Raw genomic sequence first — 23,052 nt, forward strand, 5'->3', positions numbered from 1 at the left:
TGTCCAGCAGGGAGGAAACGCAGATGAGAAGCTCCAGTCTTTGCTGGAGGTCTAGATTTGGGTGTTCTCAACTAGCAAGTGGTAAATAAGGAATCTGGGACTGGATCTGGAAAGCCAGTGCAAATACGGCTCTAGGTATCTGTGAGAGCTGAGCCTGGCCACTCCATTGAGAGTGCTTCAGCCAATATGGGTGGTTCCTACAGGGTGGTCAACTGAAAACTGAAGCCTATTTACAATTTAATTTTTAACCCAACAGGAAAGTGGTGAATACCTCTTCAGCAAGCAGAGGGCATCACCATACACCACCGTGTCCCAGGAATCAGGAAACAATCTCAAACTGGGCAGGTGAAACACTATGTACCTTTCATTGGAATAGCTGGTAGGACAGGGCAGGAGTGGATGGAGTAATACTGAGTGGGGCTCCTGAGCGGCAGTTAGTGGGAACAAAGGGCAAAGGATGAAGAAAGCGCCCCAGAAAGGGGAGGGAGAGCAAGGGAAAGATGGGTGGAGCCTGAAGTAGGGACAAGAGAAGAGAATTAACAGGGATGAAGCAATCAAGGGAGGTGGGACAAGAAGATGAGGAGGCAAACAGCAGGTGGGAAGAGGAGGCCAACCTGGGAGGAGAAAACTGGATTAAAGAAAGAAGAGGGAAAAAGGGGTACAAAATATATGAAGAAGGCAGTTAAGCAAGTCCGGATACTGAATCAGAGAAGGGAAGAGGAAACAGATAATGAACAGATAATGAATGACAGGAGGGCAGCAAATAGAAGGGAGAGAGAAAGAACCGCGTCTTAGGTGTTCTAGAGCCCAGCTGCACTTCAAAGGGCAACATCATATAGGACTCGATTCATCCGCTCCAGGAGGCTGAAGCCCTAGACATGAGCCTGAATCTGGACCAGCTTGGGAAGAGGAGAGGCTAGGGCAGACAGACAGGATCACTACTCAGGGTCGAAATCCGTGCTTCCACGCCCACGCTCAGTCGGCTCGTCTCTTTAAAGCAGAGAGAAAGCAGAGGAAATAAGGGTGGGGAGAGGCTGGTACCTGCCTGGGGGCGAGGTGGTGTGGAGGGGCCACTAATGACGAAAGTGGCCAAGGAGAGCGGCGCCCCAGCGCAGAAGGCCTGGGGGACGCGGGAAGTGGCTGGAGGCTGGGCCTAGAGTCGAAGGAAGGATTCAGGGTTGAGTGGAAGCTGGCGGAGAGTGAAGGAGCACAGGGAACCGGAGGGGTTGGGGAGATTCTGGCTGCGGATGGTCAGAGGGTGGGGACTGCGTGGCCACCACACAGAGGGTGTGTGTTAGAGCGGAAGAACTACCCTGGCTAAGTCGTACCTGTAGTTTTCTATTTCCTAGTCCCAGAAGTTGCAGCATCAGAGGTTGATGGGTGAAGAACAAATCTTCGAAGGGTAGTTAGAAGGAGAGAACAGTGGCAGGATGTGGAGAGGGGCGGACGCGCGGGCGACGGCGCGAATATGGGCTAAAGGAAGGGCGCAGGACACTTAAGTTGGCTCCACGAAAGCCTTCATCCACTCTCCGCCTGGCTGCTTTCCGAAGTGCCAGCCCTGCGAAAGGGGCATCGCTGCTGAGCCTAGCCAGGGCTGGCCCCTCTGAGATGGGAGGTAGGATAGAGGGGCGGGAGCCAAGGCCGAAGGGGCGGACACGGGGTGGCGTCTAGCTCTCCATAAAGGGGCGGCGAGGGCCGCGCTCTCTTCTGCGCTGGCAGCGGCCACCAGCGGGGAACAGGGCGCAATGTCCGTTCGCTGCCAGGAGAGTCCGGTGCTGGCAGGCAGCGCCACTTTGGCTGTCCTGGGGGCACTGGTTCTGTGCCTCGCGGAGCCCGCCGGCTACGGGAAGTACACGGAGAGCCGAATTCCCGTGGCTACCCGCCTGTCCGCCCGCGCCGCCTGGTTCCTGCAGGAGCTGCCCTCCTTCGCGGTGCCCGCGGGGATTCTCGCCTGGCAGCCCCGCTCTCTCTTCGGCCAGCCTGCGACTGTGCTTCTGGGCCTCTTCTGCGCACATTACTTCCACAGGTAGCATAGCGTTTTCCCTTGAGGGTGCGGAGCGCAGCGCACAGCCAGGCTCCCGGCGTCCAGGAGCGCAGCGCGGCGCGAGCCGCTGCAAGGAACGCGGAGTGCCGCGCGAGGGGAGCACCTGGCCGGGTCGGGGCTGCGGGCCAGACGCGGGCTAGTGGAGGAGCGATCGCGGGCAGACGCCGCCTTCACTCTCCACGGCCCCGCGCGCGTCTCGGGTCCGCTTCGAATCCTTGGCCTGCTCCGGGGAAAGCGGTGGAGCGGGGCGGGAGGCAAGCTGGAAAGCTCAAGCTGGGCAGAGCTCTTGGCTCAGACAGTTACCTCTCCAACTCCGCGCCGTCCCGCGTCACCTGTGGCGTCTTGCCCACCACCCCTTCTCGTTCTTCCTTCACCTTTCCTTTGCAGGGTGGGGGCGGGCTGGTTCTGAGATCTTGAGGGAGTCTAAGTATTGGCATCTCCCGAAGGAAACTCGGCTCAGAGGGACTGGATCAACGTATCTCCGCAGGGAGATGGGCAGACCCAGACCCTGGACTTAACGGTGAGAAAGAGAACGTGATGGGAACCCACTGACCTGAGCAGAGTCCCACTTCTCAGGAACCACCGAAAAGGGACCGCACTCACCACCAACTCGTTGCAAATTCCACTGGCACTAAAGTGTGGATGGGTTGAAGTTAACTTAGAGCTCAAATGTTCTGAATTAAAAATCCCAAATTCAGGAGAACTTTACCTTCTGCTCTGAGAAGGAAAGACAGGAAAGAAACCAAGGGCTTTCAAGATTCGGAGAATAGATGTTCAAAAGAGACTCCTAGGAGAAGAGAAGAGCTTAAGATTCAGTTGCCTACCATGCCTAGTCATTTACCGTCTGTCGTCCCATGTAGCCCCATAGTAACCTTGTGAGATACGTATTTACTGTGCCCACTTTATAGACAAAGGAACTGAGGCTGTGTCAGGTTAAGTGACTGAATGAAGATGATACAGCTAGTGCCCAGCCAAATTCAAATCTAAGCCTGTGAAACTCCATGGTTTAAGACTTTCCCACCATGTTAAGCAGGCCGATACTCTGCAAGGAGAAAACAGGATCCATGGACAGAGAAAAGTTGCCAAACCAAATCAAGAACTGGAACAGAGGCACAGCCTTATTTTGCGTAGAGAATTTATGGGGTAAAAAAAATCAAGGAAATCTAGATTAGAAATTAGGGTAAAGAATTCCTCTGGAAGCTGAAAGGCATGATCCTCTCTCATAAGGATCATAAGGGAAAAGTGATGCCTCATTTTGGGAAAAGGAAGTGTAGAGAAACAAGTTTTAACCTCTCTTTCCATATAATCCCTTCTTATCTTCTGGATCTTTTTTATTGGTCAAGATTTAATATTTATGCAATTTTAACTGGGTTCTCACTCTTTTAATAATTATTGCCAAGCAACCATTTCATAAATGGGTGTCCTTTCTGGAGCTATTTACTAACCATTTTATTTTATCCAGATTTAGGTGGTTTAATTTGCACAGAAAGAAGGATGTTGGGTGTAGGAGATAAGAGACCAGCTTTTGATTTCACTGTTTTTGGAAAAGACATTTGACAGAAAAATGTGATTTTATCAGGCAATTACTTTTAACTTCTAAAACTACTGTCTATTAGCACCATAAACAATATTTTTATGAGTTCATTTCATCTTACAGTATTGATTAGTGCTTTCTGACACTCCTATTTACATAAGTTTTAGACTTGTTTTTAAAGCCAAAAGGTACTTTGCCTTAGTAAATTATGACAAGTACATTTAAAAAACCAAGGAAGTAATTACTCATAAAATGAATATCAACATACTGTTCACCTTCTTCAGGGGAAAATTTAAAATGTAAAATTTAGAGGATTTGGGGATTGATTCTGCCTGAGGGAAAATTGCCCACAGAAAACACAACTCAGAGTGAGTTGTCCCTAAGGAATGAAGATGTGATGTTTGTCCACCATTCCCTTTGTGTGAACTCTTTCTTTGTGGCCACTGGACTGTTGAATCTATTATCATTTTGAGTGCTTACAAGGGGTTACGCTCTGTGCTAAACACTATGTGAGTTATCTACTAATCCTCATACCAGCCCATTAAGGAAGCACTATTATCACCCCCATTTTGCAGGTGGGAAACTGGGGTGAGAAAAGCTTAAATAACTTGCCCAAGGTCACAAAGTAACCAGGGAGCCAGGGTTCAGATCCAGGGAATCTGAATCCAGATCTTAGGCTCTTAGCTACCATGATAAACTGTTTTATATTTGTTCTTGCTGCCTTGTTCTTGCCTTTTAAAAACTATATTTAGGCTTAAAATTATTTTTTAATTATAAAAATAATGAATGTTTACTAAAGAAAAAATGAAAAGTACAAAAGTAGAAAAATTCCCATAATTTCAACACTTAAGTACATTAATTGTTAATGTTCTGGAACATTTCCATCAAGGTTCTTTTTTTTTTTTTATCTTTATTGGGGTATGATTGCTTTACAATGGTGTGTTAGTTTCTGCTTTATAACAAAGTGACTCAGTTATACATATACATATGTTCCCATATCTCTTCCCTCTTGCGTCTCCCTCCATAAAGGTTCTAATTTTTCTTGGTCAATTTTTATACATGCTTGCTATATTGAATATATGTAGGTTTTAGTTCTGCTTGATTACTGTCTATAATAAATATTTTTCCACATTATCATAGAATCTTAGTAAATATCATCTTAGTGGCTGCTTGTTATTTCATCTAAAAACAATAATTTATCCATTAATCTATAGTTTTTTGATAATTTTAATATTTTAAAAATATAATTTATATTAAATTGGATATTTAACTTGTCTTTTTATTTTGGCTAAATAAGGTTATGATGTACATTTTTGCACCTAAATTTTTTTCAGAAGTCATCACTATTCTCTTAGCCAGGATTCCCAGAAGTGGTTCAAAGTTATGAGCATTTTTGCCTTGAGGTTTTAGGAGTCATTAGGCTTGATAGTGAGGGCACATTAAGGAAAAAGCTCCAGGCTGCCTTGGCTTTACCCTGTGCTGTGCGTAGCTATGACACAGAGTATACGATGGAGGAACAGGGGTTCAGGAGAAAGCTGGCTCAGCTGTGGCTTAGACTCTTTTGCAAAATGTCCCTTGGGGGCTATTCAGAAAAGCAATATGTCCCATTGGATAGAAGGTGAAACTCTGCACTTTTCTCCATACAAGGGTGACATGCTAGAATGTGAGTCCCACAAGGGCAAGGATTTTTATCTCATTTGTTCATGGCTGTGTCCTCAGTGTATAGAAAAGTGCCAGTACATATTTGTTACTCACTAAAATTTGTTGAATGCATGAATGAACTCTACTTCTGACATCAGTACAGGCAGTCAGAATTGTGGGAGGGCTAGCAATTACTTAGGAATCGTTGCTGAGATTGCATGGCTAGGTCAACTCAGATAATTCTCTTCCCTTCAGAATCTATTGTTGTGGATATTTGGTTGGTTTAGCTACATGAAAATGACTGCTGTGTAAGCATGTTGCCTAATCTCACATCTAGAGTTGTTTGAAGTCAGAGTTATCTCACCTCTTGTTGACCTTGACTATGGCCTGGAATGATCCTTTCCCCCCACTCTCTGATTCATCATTTTCTCAAGATGCCTTGGTGTCTCACGCAATGGTCATCACAACACCTATGCCTGTGGGAGCTTATGTTTTTTCAAGACTTGGGTGTGACCTTGGTATTTAGATGAAAAAGAAAACTGTTTTCAAATAAAGGTGACTATTCTGTAAAAAGTTGCTGGCAGTGTGACCTTCCTTGATGCACATGCAGAAGCAGACGGCAATGCACACATTAGAGTCTGTTTGAATTTGGAAAGAACTTTCCTGGGGTTTAGATGCTGAAAATAATGACATTTTCTATTCAGCCTAATAAAATGATGGATTAAATGGGAGGTCTTTTTTTTCTTTCTTTGAATTTTATTTTATTTATTTTTTTATACAGCAGGTTATTATTAGTTATCCATTTTATACATATCAGTGTATATATGTCAATCACAATTTCCCAGTTCATCACACCACACCCCGCCCCCCCACCACTTTTCCCCCTTTGTGTCCATACGTTTGTTCTCTACATCTCTGTCTCTATTTCTGCCCTGGAAACAGGTTCGTCTGTACCATTTTTCTAGGTTTCACATATATGCGTTAATATATGATATTTGTTTTTCTCTTTCTGACGTACTTCACTCTGTATGACAGTCTCTAGATCCATCCACGTCTCTACAAAATGAGCCAATTTCGTTCCTTTTTATGGCTGAGTAATATTCCATTGTATATATGTACCACATCTTCTTTTTTTTTTTTTTTTTTGCGGTACACGGGCCTCTCACTGTTGTGTGACCTCTCCTGTTGTGGAGCACAGGCTCTGGACACACAGGCTAAACAGCCATGGCTCACGGGCCTAGCCGCTCTGTGGCATGTGGGATCTTCCCAGACCGGGGCATGAACCCGTGTCCCCTGCATTGGCAGGTGGACTCTCAACCACTGTGCCACCAGGGAAGCCCCCACATCTTCTTTATCCATTTGTCCGTTGATGGGCATTTAGGTTGCTTCCATGACCTGGCTATTGTACATGGTGCTGCAGTGAATATTGGTGTGCATGTGTCTTTTTGAATTATGGTTTTCTCTTGAGTATATGCCCAGTAGTGGGTTTGCTGGGTGATATGGTACTTCTATTTTTAGTCATTTAAGGAACATCCATACTGTTCTATATACTGGCTGTATCAATTTACATGCCTGCCAACAGTACAAGAGGGTTCCCTTTTCTCCACACCCTCTCCAGCATTTGTTGTCTGTAAATTTTCTGATGACGCCCATTCTAACTGGTGTGAGGTGAAAACTTGTAGTTTTGATTTGCATTTCTCTAATAATTAGTGATGTTGAGCAGCTTTTCATGTGCTTCTTGCCCATCTGTATGTCTTCTTTGGAGAAATGTCTATTTAGGTCTTCTGCCCATTTTTTGATTGGGTTGTTTGTTTTCTTAATATTGAGCTGCATGAGCTGTTTATATATTTTGGAGGTTAATCCTTTGTCCGATGATTCACTTGCAAATATTTTCTTCCATTCTGAGGGTTGTCTTTTCGTCTTGTTTGTAGTTTCTTTTGCTTTATAAAAGCTTTTAAGTTTCATTAGGTCCCATTTGTTTATTTTTGTTTTTATTTCCATTACTCTAGGAGGCAGATCAAAAAAGATCTTGCTGTAATTTATGTCAAAGAGTGTTCTTCCTATATTTTCCTCTAAGAGTTTTATTGTGTCTGGTCTTACATTTAGGTCTCTAATCCATTTTGAGTTTATTTTTGTGTATGGTGTTAGGGAGTGTGCTAATTTCATTCTTTTACATGTAGCTGTCCAGTTTTCCCTGCACCACTTATTGAAGAGACTGTCTTTTGTCCATTGTATATCCTTGCCTCCTTTGTCATAGATTAGTTGACCATAGGTGTGTGGGTTTATCTCTGGGCTTTCTATCCTGTTCCATTGATCTATATTTCTGTTTTTTGTGTTGTGTACCATATTGTCTTGATTACTGTAGCTTTGTAGTATAGTCTGAAGTCAGGCTATAGTCTGATTCCTCCAGCTCCATTTTTTTCCCTCAAGACTGCATTGGCTATTTGGGGTCTTTTGTGTCTACATACAAATTTTAAGATTTTTTTGTTCTAGTTCTGTAAAATATGCCTTTGGTAATTTGATAGGGATTGCATTGAATCTGTAGATTCCTTTGGATAGTATAGTCAGTTTCACAATATTGATTCTTCCAATCCAAGAACATGGTATATCTCTCCATCTGTTTCTATCATCTTTAATTTATTTCAACAGTGTCTTATAGTTTTCTGTATACAGGTATTCTGTCTCCCTAGGTAGGTTTGTTCCTAGGTATTTTACTCTGTTTGTTGCAATGGTAAATGGGAGTGTTTCCTTAGTATCTCTTTCAGATTTTTCATTATTAGTATATAGGAATGCAAGGGATTTCTGCGCATTAATTTTGTATCCTGCAACTTTACCAAATTCATTGATTAGCTCTAGTAGTTTTCTGGTAGCATCGTTAGGATTCTCTATGTATAGTATCATGTCATCTGCAAACAGTAACAGTTTTACTTCTTTTCCAATTTGTATTAATTTATTTCTTTTTCTTCTCTGATTGCCATGGCTAGGACTTCCAAAACTATGTTGAATAATAGTGGCAAGAGTGCACATCCTTGTCTTGTTCCTGATCTTAGAGGAAATGCTTTCAGTTTTTCACCATTGAGAATAATGTTTGTTGTGGGTTTGTCGTATATGGCCTTTAATATGTTGAGGTAGGTTCCTTCTGTGCCCACTCTCTGGAGAGTTTTTATCATAAATGGGTGTTGAATTTTGTCAAAAGCTTTTTCTGCATTTATTGAGTTGATCATATGGTTTTTATTCTTCCATTTGTTAATATGGTGTATCACATTGATTGATTTGAGTATATTGAAGAATCCTTGCATCCCTGGGATAAAACCCACTTAATCGTGGTGTATGATCCTTTGAATGTGTTGTTGGATTCTGTTTGCTAGTATTTCGTTGATGATTTTTGCATCTGTATTCATCACTCAGTGATATTGGATTGTAATTTTCTTTTTTTGTAGTATCTTTGTCTGGTTTTGGTATCAGGGTAATGGTGGCCTCGTACAATGGGTTTGGGAGTGTTCCTTCCTCTGCAATTTTTTGGAAGTGTTAGAGAAGGATGGGTGTTAGCTCTTCTCTAAATGCTTGATAGAATTTACCTGTGAAGCCATCGGGTCATGGACTTTTGTTTTTTGGAAGATTTTTAATCACAGTTTGAATTTCATTACTCGTGATTGGTCTGTTCATAATTTGTATTTCTTCCTGGTTCAGTCTTGGAAGGTTATACCTTTCTAAGACTTTGTCCATTTCTTCCAGGTTGTCCATTTTATTTGCATAGAGTTGCTTGTAGTAATCTCTTAGGATGCTTTGTATTTCTGTGGTGTCTGTTGTAATTCTCCTTTTTCATTTCTAATTTTATTGATTTGTCCTCTCCCTCTTTTTCTTGATGAATCTGGCTAATGGTTTATCAATTTTGTTTATCTTCTCAATGAACCAGCTTTTAGTTTTATTGATCTTTGCTATTGTTCTCTGTTTCTATTTCATTTATTTCTGCTCTGATCTTTATGATTTCTTTCCTTCTGCTAACTTTGGGTTTTCTTTGTTCTTCTTCCTCTAATTCCTTTAGGTGTAAGGTTAGATTATTTATTTGATATTTTTCTTGTTTCTTGAGGTAGGCTTGTAGAGCTATAAACTTCCCTTTAGAACTGCTTTTGTTGCATCCCATAGGTTTTGGATTGTCATGTATTCATTGTCATTTGTCTCTAGGTATTTTTTGATTTCCTCTTTGATTTCTGTAGTGATCTCCTGGTTATTTAGTAACGTAGTGTTTAGCCTCCATGTGTTTTTGTTTTTTACGTTTTTTTCCCCTGTAATTCATTCTAATCTCATAGTGTTGTGGTCAGAAAAGATGCTTGATATGATTTCAATTTTCTTCAAGTTACTGAGGCTTGATTTGTGAACCAAGATGTGATCAATCCTGGAGAATGTTCCGTGCACACTTGAGAAGAAAGTGTAATCTGCTGTTTTTGGATGGAATGTCTTATAAATATTAAATCTATCTGGTCTATTGTGTCATTTAAAGCTTGTGTTTCCTTATTTATTTTCATTTTGGATGATCTGTCCATTGGTGTAAGTGAGGTGTTAAAGTCCCCCACTATTATTGTGTTACTGTCGATTTCTTCTTTTACAGCTGTTAGCAGTTGCGTTATGTATTGATGTGCTCCTATGTTGGGTGCACATATGTTTATAATTGTTAAACCTTCTTCTTGGATTGATCACTTGATCATTATGTAGTGTCCTTCCTTGTCTCTTGTAACATTCTTTATTTTAAAGTCTATTTTATCTGTTATGAGTATTGCTACTCTTTTGATTTCCATTTGCATGGAATATCTTTTTCCATCCCCTCACTTTCAGTCTGTATGTATCCCTAGGTCTGAAGTGGGTCTCTTGTAGACAGCATATATATGGGTCTTGTTTTTGTATCCATTCAACCAGCCTGTGTCATTTGGTTGGAGCATTTTTCCATTCACGTTTAAGGTAATTATCAATATGTATGTTCCTATGACCATTTTCTTAATTGTTTTGTGTTTGTTTTTGTAGGTCCTTTTCTTCCCTTGTGTTTCCCACTTAGAGAAGTTCCTTTAGCATTTGTTGTAGAGCTGGTTTGGTGGTGCTGATTTCTCTTAGCTTTTGCTTGTCTGTAAAGCTTTTGATTTCTCCATCGAATCTAAATGAGATCCTTGCTGGGTAGAGTATTCTTGGTTATAGGTTCTTCCCTTTCATCACTTTAAGTGTATCATGCCACTCCCTTCTGGCTTGTAGAGTTTCTGCTGAGAAATCAGCTTTTTTTTTTTTTTTTTTAACATCTTTATTGGGGTATAATTGCTTTACAATGGTGTGTTAGTTTCTGCTTTATAACAAAGTGAATCAGTCATACATAAACATATGTTCCCATATGTCTTCCCTGTTGCGTCTCCCTCCCTCCCACCCTCCCTATCCCACCCCTCCAGGCTGTCACAAAGCACCGAGCCAATATTCCTGTGCCATGTGGCTGCTTCCCACTAGCTATCTACCTTACTACGTTTGTTAGTGTGTATATGCCCATGACTCTTTCTCGCCCTGTCACAGCTCACCCTTCCCCCTCCCCATAACCTCAAGTCCGTTCTCTAGGAGGTCTGCGTCTTTATTCCTGCTTTACCCCTAGGTTCTTCATGACATTTTTTTTCTTAAATTCCATATATATGTGTTAGCATACGGTATTTGTCTTTTTCTTTCTGACTTACTTCACTCTGTATGACAGACTCTAGGTCTATCCACCTCATTACAAATAGCTCAATTTCGTTTCTTTTTATGGCTGAGTAATATTCCATTGTATATATGTGCCACATCTTCTTTATCCATTCATCCGATGACGGGCACTTAGGTTGTTTCCATCTCCGGGCTATTGTAAATAGAGCTGCAATGAACATTTTGGTACATGACTCTTTTTGAATTATGGTTTTCTCAGGGTATATGCCCAGTAGTGGGATTGCTGGGTCATATGGTAGTTCTATTTGTAGTTTTTTAAGGAACCTCCATACTGTTCTCCATAGTGGCTGAACCAATTCACATTCCCACCAGCAGTGCAAGAGTGTTCCCTTTTCTCCACACCCTCTCCAGCATTTATTGTTTCTAGAGTTTTTGATGATGGCCATTCTGACTGGTGTGAGATGATATCTCATTGTAGTTTTGACTATCAAACTCTTAGAGGAAAACATAGGCAGAACACTCTATGACATAAATCACAGCAAGATCCTTTCTGACCCACCTCCTAGAGTAATGGAAATAAAAACAAAAATAAACAAATGGGACCTAATGAAACTTCAAAGCTTTTGCACAGCAAAGGAAACCATAAACAAGACCAAAAGACAACCCTCAGAATGGGAGAAAATATTTGCAAATGAAGCAACCGACAAAGGATTAATCTCCAAAATTTACAAGCAGCTCATGCAGCTCAATAACAAGAAAACAAACAACCCAATCCAAAAATGGGCAGAAGACCTAAATAGACATTTCTCCAAAGAAGATATACAGACTGCCAACAAACACATGAAAGAATGCTCAACATCATTAATCATTAGAGAAATGCAAATCAAAACTACAATGAGATATCATCTCACACCAGTCAGAATGGCCATCATCGAGAAATCAGCTTTTAACCTTATGGGAGTTCCCTTGTATGTTATTTGTCGTTTTTCCCTTGCTGCTTTCAATAATTTTTCTTTGTCTTTAATTTTTGCCAAATTGATTACTATGTGTCTTGGTGTGTTTCTCCTTGGGTTTATCCTGTATGGGACTCACTGTGCTTCCTGTACTTGGGTGGCTATTTCCTTTCCCATGTTAGGGAAGTTTTCGACTATAATCTCTTCAAATTTTTTCTCGGGTCCTTTGTCTCTCTCTTCTCCTTCTGGGACCCCTATAATGTGAATGTTTTTGCATTTAATGTTGTCCCAGAGGTCTCTTAGGCTGTCTTCACTTCTTTTCATTCTTTTTTCTTTATTCTGTTCTGCAGCAGTGAATTCCACCATTCTGTCTTCCAGGTCACTTTTCCTTTCTTCTGCCTCAGTTATTCTGCTATTGATTCCTTCTAGTGTAGTTTTCATTTCAGTTATTGTATTGTTCATCTCTGTTTGTTCTTTAATTTTTCTAGGTCTTTGTTAAACATTTCTTGCATCTTCTCCATCTTTGCCTCTATTGTTTTTCTGAGGTCCTGGATCATCTTCACTATCATTATTCTGAATTCTTTTTCTGGAAGGTTGCCTTTCTCTACTTCATTTAGTTGTTTTTCTGGGGTTTTATCTTGTTCATTCATGTGGTATGTAGCCCTCTGCCTTTTCATCTTGTCTATCTTTCTGTGAATGTGGTTTTTGTTCCACAGGCTGTAGGATTGTAGTTCTTGCTTCTGCTGTCTGTCCTCTAGTGGATGAGGCTATCTAAGAGGCTTGTGCAGGTTTCCTGATGGGTGGGACTGGTGGTAGGTAGAGCTGGGTGTTGCTCTGGTGGGCAGAGCTCAGGAAAACTTTAATCTGCTTGACTGCTGTTGGGTGGGGCTGGGTTCCCTCCCTGTTGGTTGTTTGGCCTGAGGCAACCCAACACTGGAGCCTACCTGGGCTCTTTGGGGGGGCTAATGGCAGACTCTGGGAGGGCTCATGCCAAGGAGTACTTCCCAGAACTTCTGCTGCCAGTGTCCTTGTCCCCAGGGTGAGCCACAGCCACCCCCCGCCTCTGCAGGAGACCCTGCAACACTTGCAGGTAGGTCTGGTTCAGTCTCCTACGGGGTCACTGCTCCTTCCCCTGGGTTCCGATGCGCACACTACTTTGTGTGTGCCCTCCAAGAGTGGAGTCTCTGCTTCCCCCAGTCCTGTCAAAGTCCTGCAATCAAATCCCACTAGCCTTCAAAGTCTGATTCTCTAGGAATTCCTCCTCCTGTTGCTGGACCCCCAGGTTGGAACGCCTGACGTGGGGCTCAGAACCTTAACTCCAGTGGGTGGACTTCTGTGGTATAAGTGTTCTCCAGTTTGTGAGTCACCCACCCAGCCGTTATGGGATTTGATTTTGTTGTGATTGCGCCCCTCCTACTGTCTCATTGTGGCTTCTCCTTTGTCTTTGGATGTGGGGTATCTTTTTTGGTGAGTTCCAGTGTCTTCATGTCAATGATTGCTCAGAAGTTAGTTGTGATTCCAGTGCTCTCCCAAGAGGGAGTGTACCTACGTCCTTCTACTCCGCCATCTTGAACGAATCTCTCAATAAGAGGCCTTTTTGCTCGATTGCTCAGTTCATTCTCCAGCACCATGAATTCTTCCCCATCCTTCCAAGACTCAGATCGGGCATCACTTCCTCCAAGAAGGCTTCTCTGTGTCCTTTCTCCTTTTGTAAGTCAAGGTGTGGTTTTCATAGCAGCCAGCGTGGCCTTCCATGAGGCACTTCACACACTGGATCATAATTCTCTATTTTAAGGAAACGTCACATCTGTCTAGCCTCCTCATTTTATAGAAGCAGAGCACCACAAAGTTAAGACAATTAGGGGCAAAGAGGGCACTGGAACTTGAGTCTCATCATGTGCCGTGTCAATGCTTCTCCAATCTTATAAGACCTGCAGATGTGTCAAATATTCAGAAGTAATCAAACCTCATGAAGGAAATTATTCATTGGCTGAGAATCAGGAGGATGATTAATACGGACATTGGAAACCACCTAGAAAAATCTCTCCTCTTACACACTGAGAAGGAAGTCCCAGGCAGAATAAACTGAATTCTTGTGGTCACTTATTCATGTGTTAAGGACATTCATGAGGCATAATTTGGATCAATTAAAATGGGGGTCAGCAAACATTTTTCTGTAGAAAAGCCAGATAGTAGCTGTTTTAGGCTTTGTAGTAATACAGTCTCTGTCACAACTACTCAGCTCTGCTCTTGTAGCATGAAAACAGCACAGACAATTATGTAGACAAATGAGTGAGGTAATGTTCCAATAAAACTTTATTTACAAAAACAGGTATTGGGCTGTATTTGGCCTGTGGGTCATAGTTTGCTAGCCTCTGCTTAAGAAAACCATGTGTGGCATAGCTTTACATTCAGTGCTCTGGTAGTTCTATTATAAAATTTTGTTAAATCCTATAGTAAAGTACTGGGCATAATCTAGAAAATTTCTGCTACATTTAAATAGGAATTTGGTAGTAAATCTGATTTTCTGTGAATTCCTGGGTTGCAAGTCATTTATTTGATCTTTTGTGGGAAATAGTAGGACTCTTGGAGTTTACATTCTAAATGGGATGACATCATAAGCACATCTGAAACATATACAGCTATGTTTGCCAAAAATGTAAACAAGATTTAGAGATCTTGACCACTTTTACCACACTGAAGAAAGGTCCAACTTATTGCTCATTTTAAATCTAATTTAATGTCACTTAACAAACAAGATAAGGAAACAGTGATCCAAGCTGGTTAAGTGATGTGTATGAAGTTACATGGTGAGGAAGGGGCAGAGTGGGGCTTGAACTTAGGTGTCCTAATTCTTTATCAGAGTTCCACATGCTCAGAACTGTGCTGGGTCCTAGGGGAGCACACAAAAGGAACACAAAGCTGGTGCTTGCCCTCCAGGAGAAAGGCAGGAAAACGCATCATAGTGTGTCTGACACTCTTTCTGGTGTGAAAGTTCGGTGGTGGTAATGTCAGTGTGAGAAGCTCAGGACAGGTGGGAAAATGCAAATTGAGGGACATGTGGGCCATGGTCCACAAGGGGGACCATGGTCATGCCACTGAACATGCTGAGGTCTCTGGTGCCTGTCTGTGTTTGAGTGTGCATGGAAGAGTGGGCAGATGGGTGGGTGGGTTTTGAGGGAACCCAATAAATGGCACCCTTCTTCCCCCACCCAAGTTCATAATCAACTGAGAGACAGATCCAGGAATTAGGCAACTAGAGACAAATTACTACCCTTATTAGTGGTAAAGCTGGTTTGGGGCAACATGGCTTCCCTTTTGGATCCTAACACTGTCCCTCAGAAAAACTCAGTGACAACGATGGCTGAATACTACGGGCCTTACCCAGTGGTGCCTGTTTGGAAAGATAGCAGAACGGAAGAAGGGCTGAGCTGCACACACCCCTTGAGAGGTCCTGCTTTCAAATTTACCAATTGGGTAATTTACTCCTCCTTTCCTGAGGAGCAATGAGTGAGGGAGAGTGGAAAGGCAAGGAGGTATACTCAGATGAAAGGTCCTCGGCCAGCAGGAGGGAGAATATTAATGTTTTCTGTTACAAGATAGAATATGAAAGTTGTCTACATGTTGATTTTTGCCAGAGCCTGGCAACTTGGTTCTGGAACCTGGGGCACTTCCCTTTCTGCTTTTTGACTCCTTGCCACATATGGCAATGGAGACATTAAAGGCTGGACTCAAGACGTTTAAAAAGTTGCTGGGCTCAACCCAGCAGCCTTTAAGGAGACTCATCATAGGAGCTCTAAATTTTAAAACCCTCTGAACCAGGGCCAACAATGCAATTTGCCTTCCATTTGGTTATGGAAGGGGGGATATGGGAAGGAGAAACCAATATTTATTGAGCTCCGGGTGTTCCAGGAATTATGTTACGTGTTTTATATCAGTTATCTCATGTTATCCTTGAGACAATCGCTGTTATTAATGCAATTTCACAAATAACTGCACTCTGTCTGATTGCAGTAATTGGTGGGAGTGAGGGGGAGTGATGACTAAGCACTTAGCTGGTCCTCTAAAGATGGTCTATGTGGGTGGGAATGAGATGTTCAGTCGGGAAAAGGGGTCTGTTTGGTGACCTATGACTTAAAATTGCCCTGTGCGCCATATGTACTCCGTCTTAGAATACCTTTTTAATACCAAATATCTTTTGTTTCTTTTAACATCTTTATTGGAGTATAATTGCTTTACAATGGTGTGTTAGTTTCTGCTTTATAACAAAGTGAATCAGCTATACATATACATGTATCCCCATATCTCCTCCCTCTTGTGTCTCCCTCCCACCCTCCCTATCCCACGCTTCTAGATGGTCACAAAGCACGGAGCTGATCTCCCTGTGCTATGCGGCTGCTTCCCACAATACCAAATATCTTTTGTATCTATGCCATAATATCTGATCCTACTATCCAAGCCTTAAATCAGGTCTGGGCCATTTTCAAAATTCTTCCATTTACTTGCTTCATGTTGTCAAGGCTGATCCTAAAAGTTACTGTGAAGAAAATAAGGCAATTTGCTTTTGATATTTTTTCTATTTGACCATGAAAAACCCGCAACTCCCTTTCTGTGTACAGTCTCTGTTTTTCTCTTCTGCTCTATCTGTCCTCTTTCAACAGCAGTACTTGGTCTCACTTCAGTCTCCCAGTGAATGTTCTTTACTTACCCAAAGTTACTATCTGATAAACAAATCTAAATACTAGTGTTTTGGGTCCTTTGTTTTCTTATTATTAAGTTTTGAAAGTTCTTTATATATTCTAGATACAAATTCTTTACCAGATATATACTTTGCAAATAATTTCTCCTACTCTGTGTGGCTTGTCTTTTTCATTCTTTTAACCATATCTTTTGAAAAGCAGAGGTTTTTAATTTTGATGAAGTCCAATTTTTCTATTTGTCTTCATGCAATTAAATCTAAGAAATCTTTGCCTAGTCTAAAGTCACATGGGTTTTTTCCTTATGTTTTCTTATAAAAGTTTTATTATTTTAGGTTTTACATTTATGTCTATTATCTATTTTGAGTTAATTCTTATATGGGGTTAGAAATATGAATCAAAGTTCTTTCTTTTGCCTATAGATAGCCAATTGTTCCAGTACCATTTGTTGAAAATACTTTTCTTTCTCTAATGAAATTGCTCCTGCACCTCATGATATGAACAGATACTTTGCTAAAGAAAACATATGAATGGGAAATAAAAACAGGGAAAGATGCTCAACATCATTAGTCATTAGGGAAATGCTAATTAAACCACAGTGGGATACTACTATGCCTCCATTAGAATGGCTAGAATAAGAAGACTGAACATACCAAGTGCTACTGAGGATGTGGAAGACTAGAATTCTTATACATTGTTGATAGGAATGTAAAATGACTACCACTTTGGAAAACATTTTGAAGTCTCTTAAAAAGTTAAACATAAACATACCATGTGACCTACCCATTCCATTGCTAGCTCTTTTCCAAGCAAAATAAAAGCACATGTCTGGGGCTTCCCTGGTGGCGCAGTGGTTGAGAGTCCGGCTGCCGATGCAGGGGACGTGGGTTCGTGCCCCGGTCCGGAAAGACCCCACATGCCGCGGAGCGGCTAGGCCCGTGAGCCATGGCCGCTGAGCCTGTGTGTCCGGAGCCTGTGCTCCGCAACGGGAGAGGCCACAACAGTGAGAGGCCCGCGTACCGCAAAAAAAAAAAGCACATGTCGACACCAAGACTTCTATACAGATGTTTTTAGCAGGTTTATTTGTAGCAGCCAAAAACCAGAAACAACCCAAATGTCCGTCAAAAAGTGAATGAGTAAACAAATTGTGGTATAACCATATAATAGAATACTACTCAGCAATAAAAATGAGTGAACTATTGATGTGAACTACACTAAGATGAAAGTCAAAATAATTATTCTGTGTAAAGAAGACAAGCAAAAAATATAGTGCATGCGGTTTTTTTTTTTAATAAATTTATTTATTTTTGGCTGCATTGTGTCTTCATTGCTGCGCACAGGCTTTCTCTAGTTGCGGCAAGCAGGGGCTACTCTTTGTTGCAGTGTGTGGGCTTCTCATTGTGGTGGCTTCTCGTTGCAGAGCATGGGCTCTAGGTGTGTGGGCTTCAGTAGCTGTGGCACGCAGACTCAGTTGTTGTGGCTTATGGACTCTAGAGCACAGGCTCAGTAGTTGCAGCACATGGGCTTAGTTTCTCTGCGGTATTTGGGATCTTCCCGGACCAGGGCTCAAACTAGTGTCCCCTGCATTGACAGGCGGATTCTTAACCACTGCGCCACCAGGGAAGCCCAGTACATGCTTTATGACTCCATTTGTATAAAATTCTATGGAATTCAAACTAACCTATGGTACATGAAGTACATCAGGGGTTTCCTGGGGACAAAGGGAGAGACAGAAGGATGAGATCACGAAGAGTATGAGCAAAATTTTGGTAGAGATGGATATGTTATTTTGATATCATGATGGTTTTAAAATTTATCAAATTGCATACTTTAAATACATGCAGTTGATTGTTAATTATACCTCAGTAAAGATTAAAAAAAAAAACTATAGGTAGGCCTTTGAAAAAATCGTTGTATGTGTGGCCCTGTGTCACTGAGAATTGTTCAAACTTTCTGTGAAGCTAATCTGGCAATGTTTAACAATAGCTGAAAAGCAGTTCACTTTTTTTCCCCCAGGAATTTCACTTAGGTAGAATACTCAAGGGCAATAGTCCAAAAGAAAGAAATCAATTTACACAAAGTTATAGTGTTACTATTCACAACTGTAGAACACTGGAAGTTACTTAAATGCTCTACTATTAAGGGCTGATTGTAATCAATATGATTGAATATTACATATAATTCAAAAATATTACCTTCTTGGATCTATATCTGTGATGGAAATAATATAAAGTTATTTAGTGAAAAAATAGCACACAATGAGTATGCTCTAAATAAGTCCACATCAACCCATATGAATTAATATAGATAATGATTAGAATATAAAGTGATGTGAATAGCTGATACTTTTGGTTTATAGATTTTTTAAAATAAAGTTTTAAATTTATTTTTGTCTGTGTTGGGTCTTCATTGCTGCGAGCGAGCTTTTTCTTATTGCAGCAAGCGGGGGCTACTCTTCGCTGTGGTACACTTGCTTCTCATTGCAGTGGCTTCTCTTGTTGCAGAGCACGGGCTCTAGGCATGCGGGCTTCAGTTGTTGCGGCTCATGGGCTCAGTAGTGTGGCTCATGGGCTCTAGAGCGCAGGCTCAGTAGTTGTGGGGCACGGGCTTAGTTGCTCTGCAGCATGTAGGATCTTCCTGGACCAGGGCTCGAACCCATGTCCCCTGCATTGGCAGGCGGATTCTTAACCACTGTGCCACCAGGGAAATCCCTGGTTTCTAGATTTTTATGTAATATTTTCAAAGTGTTTAATGGCATAACTCCCACTATACCTAATAGAAGAAGTAATACTGACATTACAAGATTTTAAGAATTACCTCGCAAACTGAGCATGCAATTAAATGCCAATAGAGATCAAGACATTTCTACAAATAAGCACTGCCTTGAGGGAAAAGTCACCATTAATGTATAAGATCTCTCCCACTAAGCCACTGTGATATCACTAACTTCTGAAATTGTCATCTTTCATATTGATCCTTTGAGTTAGGATGTTGAAGATCCCTTAAAAGGCAGATGTTACCTGGTAAAGTGTCAATACACAGATATCCTTTTAATATGTATAGAATACATGGGGATGTCACCTGTCTGATTCTTGATAATGGTAATGTATGTCTTCTCACTTTTTCCCCTACTCTGTCTAGCTAGAGTTTTATCAACTTTATTGATATTTTCAAGGAACCAGATTTTGGTTTCGTTGAGTTTCTCTATTGATTTTTATGTTTCCTGTTTGTTTTCTGATTTGATCTTTATTATTTCCTTCCTTCTTCTTACTTTGGGTTTAATTTGCTCTCCTTTTTCTAGCTTTTTAAGGCAGAAGCTGAGGTTATGCATTAAGACCTCCTTTTTCTGATTTGGCATATATTGCTATGAAAATCACAAAATACTGCTTTTGGCACCTCACAAATTCTAATATGTTGTTTTTGTTCTAATTCATTTCAAAATACTGATATTTCTCTTTTGATTTCTTCTCTGATCCATGGGTTATTTGGAACGGTACTATTTAGTTTCCAAATGTTAGGGCTTTTCCAGATATATTCTGTTATCAATTTCTAATATAATTTCATCATGGACAGAGAACATACTTTATATGACTTAAAGCCTTTTACTTGTTGAATTAAAACTTGTTTTATGGCCCAGAATTTGGTCTGTCTTGGTAAATGTGCTCTTTAAACTTGAAAAGAATAGGTATTCTGCTATAAGGAGGAGTCTTCTAAAAATGTCCATAGGTTAATTTGATTGAAAGTGCTTTTCAGATCTTCTATATCCTGCTGATTTTCTGTCTACTTTTTCTCTAAGTACTGAGAGAGGAGTATTGATTTATGTCTGATTAAAATAGGACTTCCCTATTTCTCCTCAAAGTTCTATCAGGTGTTTTTCATGTATTTTGAAGCTCTGTTATTAGATGCATGAGCATTTAGGATTGCTATGTCCTTGATGAATTGATCCTTTTTATCATTATTCCTTTATTATCACTACTTCATTATCATTACCCTTATTCCTGATAATATTCTTTGCTCTGAAATCTACTTTTATCTAATATTAATGTAGTCACTATGGTTTTCTTTTTCTGAGGGTTGGCATGGCATATTTTTTCAACATTTTACTTTGAATCTGTCTCTGTGTTTAAATTCACTGTATGTTTCTTGAAGGCAGTATATGGTCAAGTCTTGCTTTTTGCTCAATACTGACAATCTCTGCTTTTTAATTGGGACTTTTAGAATGTTTATAGCTAATGGGATTATTTATGTAGTTTGGTTTAAATCTATCACATTGCTATTTGTGTCTTTTTGTCTCTCTGTTACTTGCGTTCATTTTCCCTTTATCTTCCATCTTTTGAATTGAGTGTTATTTTATTCCATTTTATAGCTTTTGTTGGATTATTAGCTATAACTCTTTCTTTTGTTAGTTTGAGTAAAGCTTTAAAGCACGTATCTTAAACTTATCACTATTTATTTTCAAGTGATGTCATACCACTTCATGTGTACTGTAGGAATGTGAAATAATATACTTCCCTTTCTTCCCTCTTGACCTTTATGCTATTGTTGTTATTTGTTTTACTTATACACATGCCATAAGAAGCTTCAACCTATTGCTGTTATTTTTGTTTAAACAATTATCTTTTATAGAGATTCAAATAATAAAAAACATGTATTTGCCCATGTATTTGCCATTTCTGATGCTCTTTACTTTTGGAGGTTGATCTATACTTCTATCTGATATTATTCTTTCTTTTGTCTGAAGAAATTAATTTTGTTAGAACAGTTTTTTCGTATTTTGAATATCTGAAAATGTCTTTATGTCTCCTTTGTTTCTGAAGGTATATAATTCTAGACATAGCATTCAGATTGACAGTTATTTTCTTTCAGTACTTTAAAGGTGTTGCTCCACTGTTATCTAGCTTGCATTGTTTCCAAAAAGAAACCTGTCGTTTTCCTTATCTTTGTTCCTCTGTACATATGTCTTTGATCTCTGGCTGCTTTTATTTTTTTTGCTGTATGCGGGCCTCTCACCGTTGTGGCCTCTCCCATTGTGGAGCACAGGCTCCGGACCCGCAGGCTCAGCGGCCATGGCTCACAGGCCCAGCCGCTCCGCGGCATGTGGGATCTTCCCAGACCGGGGCACGAACCCGTGTCCCCTGCATCGGCAGGTAGACTCTCAACCACTGCGCCACCAGGGAAGCCCTGCCTGGTAATCTTTGATTGGATGGTCAGACATTGTACCTTGCTGGCTGTTGGATATTTTTGTATTCCTATAAATATTCTTGAGCTTTGTTCCGGGGTGCAGTTAAATTACTTGGAAGTAATTTGGCCCTTTCAGGTCTTAATGTGGTTTATTAGGTGGTTCTAGGAGAGTGCTAGTGGAAGGGCTAATTAATCCCCTCCTCTGAGCTAAGGCCTTTCTGAGTACTCTACCCAATGTCCCATGTATTGTGAGTTTTTCAGTCTGGCTGGTGGGAATGGGTTCTATTCCTGGCCCATTCCAAATGACATCAGGATCCCTCTAAAGCTAGGCTGCAGTATAAAGCCAAACAACTAGAATTAGACAACCACAGCATCATTTTTGCAAATAATGAAAAATAAAGGAGACAAAATTACAGCTTAGAGAAATTATGTATTTGTGTCCAACAGTGAATGTGTCTTGTCCTTATCTTACCTTAGTAGCCTTGCTGAACTTTGTACTTCAAGCTGAAGACCACCCCATGTCACAATTTATAATTTATTAACTTGGTCGTGACCAGTTAGCATGAGTGGCTGAGGAGATGTGTCTACACCATGCCAAAACCCACACCAAAGCAATCAACTTAAAGAAAAAGAAAAGGTAAACTAGTTATTCAAATTAATTGATTAGTTACTCAGGCCGAGAGATTGATCTGGTTCTATTTGTACACTAAGATTTTGATCTTCTAGGGTATAAATAAATAAGGAAGCAAGCAAACAAACAAATAAATAGGGTCAGTGGTCTGTAGCCTGTCTCTTGTAGGAGGTTGTAGCCTCGATGATTACTCTTTTCATCATTCAGAAGATCCTCAAAGTTTCTTAAAACCTTAGTAATTCATTGGATGTTCAGACTGAATTCTGCTTTGATGCAGAGGTGGGAAGAAAGAGGAAAATTGAGTGAGTGAGCAGTCCCAGGGTCTCCCAATACTACCAGGACACAAAGATTAAGAAATAATACAGGAAAGTTAAAAATGGTGTACTGTATTTTAGATCTTCATGAGCTAATCATCTCAATAATTTTAGTATATCTACTGGATCATGACCACCAGGTGGTTCACACCGGATGACGTCTGCAAGGGGTTGACAATGGGGCCTGTCTGTCCTCACTTCCAGGGCATCAGAGCAAGATAAGAAGAAGTCTTAGGAGCTTTGGGGAAAACTTTGTATTGAATTTTTCCCATGGTATCACCCTTAGTAGAAAGTGATCAACCACTCTATTGCAGGAAAAAGAAATGTAGTTTTATTGAATTGAGTCCCTTAAAAAAAACTAGATTTGGCAGTCTAATTTCTCTGTGTGTA

The 23,052-nt window shown here is 40.8% G+C and overlaps 1 protein-coding gene across 1 annotated transcript in view; it reads left to right on the plus strand.

Moving 5' to 3' along the window:
* Positions 1-1,703: 1,703 nt before the first annotated feature.
* The window catches only part of SRD5A2 (steroid 5 alpha-reductase 2), a 57,242-nt gene continuing 35,893 nt past the window's right edge, over positions 1,704-23,052 (plus strand). The window contains exon 1 of the mRNA XM_079941275.1: positions 1,704-2,026. Coding sequence (XP_079797401.1) covers positions 1,746-2,026 — 281 coding nt within the window. The 5' untranslated portion in view covers positions 1,704-1,745. The remainder of the gene's footprint in view (positions 2,027-23,052) is intronic.

This window comes from Stenella coeruleoalba, assembly GCF_951394435.1.
Source record: "Stenella coeruleoalba genome assembly, chromosome: 13".
Lineage (NCBI taxonomy): Eukaryota > Metazoa > Chordata > Mammalia > Artiodactyla > Delphinidae > Stenella > Stenella coeruleoalba.